Source organism: Alosa pseudoharengus, unplaced genomic scaffold, assembly GCF_046254945.1.
Source record: "Alosa pseudoharengus isolate Yale_2024_CS ecotype anadromous, Long Island Sound unplaced genomic scaffold, YU_APseudo_1.1 YU_APseudo_1.1_scf_17, whole genome shotgun sequence".
NCBI classification, from domain to species: domain Eukaryota; kingdom Metazoa; phylum Chordata; class Actinopteri; order Clupeiformes; family Clupeidae; genus Alosa; species Alosa pseudoharengus.
The window spans coordinates 12,688,140-12,697,284 of record NW_027468640.1 but is presented as its reverse complement, the minus strand read 5'-3'; the positions used below and the strand labels follow the sequence as shown (position 1 = coordinate 12,697,284).

General features: G+C 41.0%; 1 protein-coding gene across 2 annotated transcripts in view; it reads right to left on the bottom strand.

Annotated features, from left to right (window-relative positions):
* Positions 1–4,699: 4,699 nt before the first annotated feature.
* LOC143127958 (urea transporter 1) overlaps positions 4,700–9,145 on the bottom strand; it is a 22,471-nt gene continuing 18,025 nt past the window's right edge. For both annotated transcript variants that reach the window (XM_076289644.1, XM_076289645.1), the window contains 3 exons: positions 6,674–6,808; positions 6,215–6,264; positions 4,700–5,927 (listed from right to left, as the gene is read on the bottom strand). In XM_076289644.1, coding sequence (XP_076145759.1) covers positions 5,748–5,927; positions 6,215–6,264; positions 6,674–6,808 — 365 coding nt within the window. In that variant the 3' untranslated portion in view covers positions 4,700–5,747. The remainder of the gene's footprint in view (positions 5,928–6,214; positions 6,265–6,673; positions 6,809–9,145) is intronic.

The following is a 9,145-nucleotide window of genomic DNA, read 5'->3' as shown; positions in this document are numbered from 1 at the left end:
GATGATTTAAAATAAATAAAAAAAAAAACATTGGCTGAGCAAAATAATTCAGCAGTAATTCTCCCAAAAACATATCGCGAACACATCAGCAGATTTCATTTAAATGGCCGATGAGTCGACTTGACGTTTCCTTCAGCTGCCGCGGTCAGCAACGACCAGACGAGTAACCCCTGACTCGCTATGGGAGCGGGTGATTCATAGGGTCCTTTCAGAACTTTGAGCGCCACATCTGCTCCGTTTACAACACACACAGCCTCGGCCTGTGATTCACCGCCACGAGTCGGGAGTACGCTCCCAGCGGACAGAGGATATGTCCTTCCCTAGCTCCCTCAAAGCCAAAAAAGGACCAGCAAAGTAGGCCTATGGGTTTCTTGATGCCCGAATTCCAGAGCCGCAACGGCCATGATGATGCCTATACCTACTTCTGGTCACGGAGGGTAGCACATTTGTTTATTTAATTATTAGCCTATTCTTTTTTATTATTAGGCTATTATTTTGCTGAGTCAGATACAGGGCTAGGTTACTGTTCAGCCAGTCCCCGGCCAAAGTCCTTGACGTCGTGCCGTGTTCCACTAACCTTCGCGCGCCTTCCTTCCCGCATGTGGCTTGAATTAAATCTCAAGCAAAGTGACTGCATTTGGTTTTTTTTGTTGAATCAGGAAAAACTATTTTCGATGGAAACCCCCACATTTGTTCTGCCAATATAAACGCAGCAGATTAGCTTCCTCTTAGGAATCACCGTGTAGTGGCTATGGTCTATGATTCATGCAGCTGCTGACAAATAAGCTAGGCATACTAGACAGGGCGATTCAAATCTTAACCTGAGTCATGTCATGATATTTTCAGAGTCTATTTAGCAGTGTTTTTGTCTCAACAAAAAGGTCTCAAAATTCAAACCACAGTAGGCTATGACACAAATCATGTTAATTTTAGTCATATTTATAATCCCAGAGCGTTGTAGAACAATCACGATATAGGCCATATTATTAACACATGAATATAACTTATTTCACTCAGGAGAACTTCAAGGTTCGTGCTCTGCCGGATGGCCCACTTTAATTAAGCTATCACGCTCACTGTGAAATGGAAACAGCTAATTAACCCGTTAAAGGAAAGAGGCTATTGAAATGTATCTGGGAAGGATTTTAGTTCAGAAGTTGTATTAATATTAGAAAGCAAATAGGCCTACAGTGTTCTTTTACTTGCCCCACAACCGACAAATTATGTTCTAGGCCTATAGAATATAATTCTGTATAAAAATTCTAGGGTATTTACAGTTATTGACAAGACTATTGCCCAAAAATAACCTGAAAAGCTTTTGAGACTTCCCATATCACAGACATGCATGTTATTTGTTCAGAATTGTGAGCACAGTCTCTTCAGCATGATAGACATTTCCCTGTGATCCGGTGTTCTGGTTTTCCAGTGTAAGTTTCCTGCCACAAAGAATCAACAATGCCCAGCCTTTGCATATACTAGAGGAAAATACATAGCTATTTCCATAAACCTATCTTACAAAAAATGCCTTTCACACATAGGGGTAAAGATGAACTGGGATAAGTGGAGCATAGGGGTAAGATGAGCCACCACTTTTCTAGGAAACCGTAAACACATTTTATCATGTGACAGCATTTTAAGGAAGAGGGAATCATTGCTTACAATCTGTGGGAAGGTACAGCACATTGCAAATGTGGTAAAAAATACATGAATATGATTTTTCTTTTTCTCAAAGTGGATTCCATTCATGTCCAGAGTTAGGGTGATTTAGTTACTAAGAGCTAAAGAGACTAGGCAGCAAATTAATCTAATTTATTTAAACCAGTTAAATGGGTGAATCCAAAGGTAAATAGGTGACAAAAAATTTTAGGCCCCATCTGTCTTGCCAAATTTTCAGTTGAATCTATTTGGCAAATTCCCAGTTCAATGTTGGTGTTTGTTACTGTTTGTAGAAATTAAATTATTGTTTTAAGAAAATAAAAATGTTTTACCTGAAATCTTTGTTTTGGACCAACTTACCCCACACATAGGCTCATCTAGTCCCAGAAGACCAGCCCTCTTGCACAGAGCATATCTTTATAAGTTATCAAAGAGTTATTGGCTACAGAAGTTGTAGAACATTTAGATTTGTTGGTGCGAAGGTTACAGAACAAAATCTTTTTGACACATTTGATAAGAATGTAAAAAAAAGCTCACCTTACCCTGTTCGCCCCTTTTGTCATTTGATTTGTTTTCAATTTCCACTTCTAGGCTACTTCTTCTATTCATGATTCATGCACATCAAAAATGCATCAAGTCATGATAATGTTGTGACTTGATGCATTTTATGAATAACTGAAAACTGACTATAAAAATGGTACCACTACTGTCCTAAAAAAAAGCCATTAAAAAGGGTACCACTATAAGCCTACTTGGATAAGGCCAACCTATGTGTTCTAGGAATGAGGCTATACAGCCACTGAGTGAAGTGAAGACTCATGCAGCAGAGGGTGAATATCTTACAGTTCTCCAACAGCCTCCTTATCGACATCTCAGACACAAATGGCGTCTGGGCTACATAAGGTGGAATGAACTCAAAAGCCCCAGTCGGGACTATTTCTAAGGACTGTTTTTTTATTTAGAGGTTTCAAGGATACTTTTGATGCAATTCAGTTTTTTTTTAACCATCAAAAAAGGCTTTGGTATTTTAATTACACAAAGACACCCACAAATAGTTGATCACTCAACACTCAACCACGAGAGGGCCCCAGGAAATTTGGGGAAATTCATGTGTTGAAATCGATTTCGGAAGAAGCCACTGACAGTCTTCCAATGAGAAGTTTGTTTATGTGACTGGATATTCAGACACCATGTTGGAGTTGCATGAATGATACCGATGTGACTACTGCCAGAGGCACCTCAATATGCCTCTGTTTCAACTAGACATGCATACACACACACTCTCACACACACCAAAATTAATTTCAATATGAAAGACATGAGGATGTTCTGAGAAAAAGAGTTTTGATTTCTGGTGAAACCAGTGATTCACTGTTTCAGTGTTTCAAATAACAATGTCCATGTTAAAACCACAGAGGGACATTAGTCATTAATATGGCAGGTCGAGAGAGAGTGACAGAGAGAGAGATTTACTCTGTTTAAAAGACGAAAGTTAAGACGAAAGAGCAAAAGACACACTTGGCAGAAAACACGGGTAATGAACCTGACCACATCTTCAGAGAATACAAATGGCAGCAGGCCTATGCTTAAAGGGTCATTCACACCAAGAACAATAACGATAACCATAACGATAAAAGTGTTCACACTGAACAATGATAAATAAAGTCTCTCCTTGTGTTAATGAATATGACAGCTAAAATTTGATGGGTTCTGATTGGCTATTAGCTTTTTATTGTTCTCAAAATCGCTCTGAAAGTGATCCCCAACGATATCGTTCTTCATGTCGTTATCGTTATAGTTTATGTGTGAACGTGGTCATTCAAATTAACGAGAACGATATTTGTTAATAGTTATCGTTATCGTTCTTGGTGTGAATGGGCCTTGACCCTTAACCCTTTAGCCGCCAAGGTTTAAATTGGATTTTTACATCAAATTTTCAAAAGGCCATGGCTTGCAAGTGGTCAGAGATAAAGTCCTACTGTAAATGTGAAAATCATTGAGTATGAACAAAAGTCTATGATGAGGGTAAATTTACTAATCTAATTTGCATATTATGATGTCACTGGATGGCAACCACTGTGAATTATGCCAGTTCAGTAAATACTAGATGTTGAACATATATTTGAGCAGTTTTACTTTCTTTTTTTGTCATTTCACCCACATAACAAATGAACAGGAAAACAGTCACATGTAAACCAACAATAGTAAACTATTACTATAATCACAAACCCTATACTACTATACAATAAAGTAGCCTGGTCAAATCAGTTCCTATCGCGGGTGACTTTGTAGTTCTTCAGAGCCCTATTTTTACAACCCCTGCTGTCTATACCACATCCATTATGGACACTATCATCAATATTGCCACTGGCACCTCCAGCTATTTTGGGCAGAGGGTCGAAATAAGCATGGTATGCTTAGTGGACACTGTCGCAAAGATGCACCTCCATCCACAGACGCACCGTGACTATCAGTTAATAGACGATCGATCATATTCTCCAAAAGGCAGATATTCTCCTTCAGAATCAGAATAGGTGAATAACAGACCCAAGACTTCATCATACGTGAATTTTTTTTTCAACATTTGGTGTATTTCTGCTTCAATTTGTGCAAAACTATGGCCCGCATCGTTTCCGCGTTATGGAGGAAATGCACGTCTTCTTCGTGTGTTTCTCGCGTATTTCTCGCGTGCTTCCTGAAAACTTTGGGAAAAAAAGGTGGAGCTTGAATCGAAGTTCTGGGTGTCTGCCAACTAGTGGTCAAGAGTACAAATGAGATTTTACACTGTACTCGGGTCTATCGTCTGTTTTATTCAGTAATGACGCTTGTCGCAATATTGCGACTTGGGCGGTTAGAGGGTTAACCCTTCAGCAGGGGAGTGTTGAATTCAATGAACCCAGATATTCTTTAGAACATTCAACGTTCAAGTGTTCATTCTTTAGAACGAATTTCCAACATTCCCATACTGGCCTAATTATATATTATATAATTATATAATATTATATTATAAGACGAGTCTTTGGAAAATGTCTTCACACCACATAAGGAATCTCTGGCACCAGAAACTTTGCGAACCCCTTGTTAGCACACTGACTGTGTGCTCACTGTGTGCTTCACCTCACTGTGTGTTCACTGTGTGCTCTGTGTGTTTCACTAATTCACAGATGGGATAAATGCAGAGACCAAATGCCTTGTATACATACTTGGCCTATAAACCTGATTTACAAATTTACATTTACAGACTATTTGTAGACATGAAATAGACTGAGAGAAGGATGGGGATATCTTAACAGACTTCTTTTTGACTGTAATTTCATTCATGACTAGACATGTTTGTTTTTCCTACTCAACGACTCAAACGGTCGATGCCGTTTCATGTCTCTAGCACTAGAACTGCTAAGAATTTCAAAACAACTAGAACTACCAAGGCGGTCATTTTGACCGCTCAGAATTTCCCCAGCAGAACTATTTTTCTTTTTTAAGAAAGGTATTTAAAAAAAAAAAAACATTTAGCGGTAAAAAATTACCCGTCACAGCCTTTCTATTGCTAGAGGAGCCTGTCTTTATCAAGTTCAGGTCAGTGGGTTTGTGTACATTAGATTATCTGGTGCATGAGCCTGCGTCTGAGGGTGAAAGGAAAGCTAATGTCTGAATTTGTCAGTGATGTGAATCATGGCGTAGCCACCAGTACTCGCCTGTTTTGTTTTGTTTGTCTTAATGAGGGGTTTACGCAGAAGTCAAAATAGTTAATTTATTTTTAAGAAGAACCTCAATGTAATATCTACATTATGCTGGAATAAAGATGTTTATCAATAGGGTCATTCTGCCAAAAGAAATAGGGTGGACCTCAGGCAGAGAAGTTTTCATTTTTGATGCATTTCTCCACAAGGTGTCACTGGCAATCTCTCTCTCTTTCTCTCTCTGTGTGTGTGTGTGTGTGTGTGTGTGTGTGTACGTATGTGTGCGTGTGTATCTGTGTTTGTGTATGTGTTTTTTTTTGTGTGTGTGCGTGTGTTTGTGTGTGTGCGTGTGTTTGTGTGTGTGTGTGTGTGTGTGTGTGTGTGTGTGTGTGTGTGTGTGTGTGTTTTAGGTCACACATCTGTGCTGTCCTCTTTGGCCCCTTCCTCCCAGCGTCTGTGCGTGAGCAGGTTGTGTTCCGGTGACCCCACTTGACCAGTGGTGATCCTGTATGCGGAGAGATGGCGGGCCGTCAACAGCAACATTAGGGTAGCTATGAGCGTCACTCCCCAGCTGCATGCTGGGAGGCCCACCTGTGGATGAGAAAGATATGGAGAGTGTAGGCACTGTGCTGTCAAGGTAGTGCAAATCGGATGTGTGTGTTTGTGTGTGTGTGTGTGTGTGTGTGTGTGCATGCATGTATGTGTTCGTACGTTGTTTGTGTGTGTGTGTGTGTGTGTGCGCGCGCGTGTGTGTGTGTGATTGTATCATTCATAGATATTTGTGTACCAGTATATTGTGTGTGTGTGTGTGTGTGTGTGTGTGTGTGTGTGTGTGTGTGTGTGTGTGTGTGTGTGTGTATGTGTGTGTGTGTACTTACGGTGCCCAGCAGGTTGCTCAGGGCGATGTCTGTATATGCTGACAGGAAGCCTAAGGGGAAGAAACAAGTAAGACACATATTCACATCTCATAAATCTCAGTGCCCACAGTGATGTCAGTGCCCACAGTCACAGAACCTCTGATGCTACTCTGGATCTGGCCCAGGAGTGGCCCACATCAGGGCCTGAGTTGGGCCTGATTTGAAGCTGATTTGACTCTGAATTGACTCTGAATTGGAGCTGATCTGTCTGTAATTTGGTCCTGATTTGCTGTGGATTTACACCAGATCCAGGATTATCCTGAATAAAAATTCAATAGTATTAAACAAACCAAACAGGCCTTTACATTGTTAGCATATGCAATAATCTATTGACACTACAGGTGTTAACTGGCGCCCTGAAGGGTTAGGTGGAGAGGTTTTAGACATTAACAGGGTGGATTAGGTAAAATGACTTGTTACCACTGGCGATGGCGAAGAGATGTGTCTTCCAGCTGAACGTGAAGAAGAGCCCGCCCACTGCCATGCAGCCCAGTGCACCATTGAACCCTGATAGGCCAGAGTAAAGGGCACTATGCCGCACCGCCATCGAGAGACCTGCAGGGGGAGACAAAGTGTGCCTTAATTTCCAGCACCGATGCTGCATGAAAAAACAATGCTGGGGAAGTCAGAGACACTTCATACTTCACTGATTGTATCAAGTCTTTATAAACAAGACCAAATGTAAGAGAGATAGTTAGTGGGATTGAGGGAATAAGTCTAAACAGCTTCAGGTACTGTCTATGTCTGTCTGTGTCTGTGTCCGTCTGTGTCTCTGTCTGTGTCTGTGCCTGTGTCTGTGTCTATGTCTGTGTCTATGTATATGTCTGTGTGTATATCAGTGTCCATGTCTATGTGTATGTCTGCCCTGTGTTCAATTATGTTGGGAGGGCGGAGGCCTAGTTGATACTATATTGTAGTACCATTCCATCACCAGCTGGTGGCGCCAGAGACAATTCTCAGAATTCCCCACTCCCATCCAATATCTCTCTTTCATGTTGATGATTCACAGCAAAGTGGATGCTGTGCACGATTAAAATGAGTTCCTAATAATAGCAGCTATGCTTAATTAGAAAGCTAAATGTGACGTATGAAAAGCAGCTCACTATCATTATGCATCACTTCAGACAAACTGCAAACATCTGCTGCAAGCAGTCAGGCTGCCACTAGTTCACGTCACATCAGTGTGCTAAAAATGTTCTTTATTTCGTGCAAAGAAGTGTCAGCTGAAAATAAGTAGTAGTTGAATGAAACATGTACACCATTGTGTGTGTGTGTGTGTGTGTGTGTGTGTGTGTGTGTGTGTGTGTGTGTGTGTGTTTTCATACTTGTTAAAGCTGTGATTACCTATACTCCAGTATACAGTCTGGATATATAAAGCAAAAAACATCACTACAATGGCTGAGTCTCTCTCTTTCTCTCTCATTTCCTGCTTTCTCAACTCACACACTCAACTCTTCACCCCCTCCTCTCTCCATCTTTCTCTCCCTATTCTCTCATTCAATTCTTACCCCCCCCTCTCTCTCTCTTTCTCTCTCTTTCTCTCTATCTCTCTCTTATTTCCTGCTTTCTCAACTCACACACTCAACTCGTCACCCCCTCCTCTCTCCATATGTTTCTTTCTCTCCCTTTTCTCTCATTCAATTCTTACCTCCCCCCCCCTCTCTCTCTCTTTCTTTCTCTCTCCCTCTCTCTTTAACACCACCGTTCACAACACCACAGTATACACAAGTGGCTGACATGTTGTGACACAGTGTCAGAGAGACCTCCAGAGCCCAGCCTGTCAGGTCACGCTGTTCAGGTTATATTACTCAGAGAGTCTCCTTGTTCTTATTCATCTGGCATTTTCCACTGACATTCAACGCCTTTTTTGTGACTGTTTGTGTAACTTATGAACAAAATAGAACGTCTGAATTATTATGGTCTGAGCGTTGCATTTCGGTTTACCACTGCCACATCATTATTTCCAGTGCGATCCCTGGCCTACTCAATAAGTGACATACAACCCGAATACCGAAAAAAAGTTGGGACGCTCTGTAAAATGCTATGAATTACAAATGATCTCAACCCTATATTTAATTGAGAATAGTTCAAAGACAACATATCAACTATTGAAGGAGAGACATTGATGTCAGAAAAATTGGAACGGGGCAACAAAAGGCTGGAAAAGTTGTGTAATGATAAAGAGAACAAAAGGGTGAACATTTCACAATTAATTACCATGAATGTGTAAAAACAACATGAATGGGGATTTAAAAAAGCATCTCAGACACTCATGGGGCAGCCGTGGCCTACTGGTTAGCGCTTCAGACTTGTAACTAGGGATGGGCAAAGCGAGGCTTTATGAAACACTGACACGTTCGAAGCAATTGTGCCGAATTGTTCCGAAGCTTTGAAACAATTCCGACACCTGAGCTATAGGGTGAAACAAATCTGTCAAATGCTTCGTATTGGAGACATAGTCTTTAAAGTTCGTGGCTCACTGTGTTACCTGCATTCAGTCTTTGTCAAAAGCTAAGCAGTGATGCCCTTGGTCAATTACTGGATGGGAGACCACATGAAGTACCAATAAAGAGAATCTTATTGCTGCTGCAGAGTTCTCTAAATCACTTTCTTCTTATAAAAACTCTCGATTTCGCAATGTGTTTGCTTTCTGACCATTCTGAGAGTTTAGTTGAAACTGTGTGGTTAATGATGAAGTAAGAAAACATATAAACAAGATACAATCTGAAACAATACCTTACAAATCAAACAGGGATCGAACCACATGAGCAGCCTGGGCTACTATGCAAAAAACACCCTCACTAACCACACCATCATGGTTATTGCTTAAGAAAAGTCTACACTGTCTACCAATCGAACGCGCGGGCACGCCTGCCGACACCGGTGAAAGGC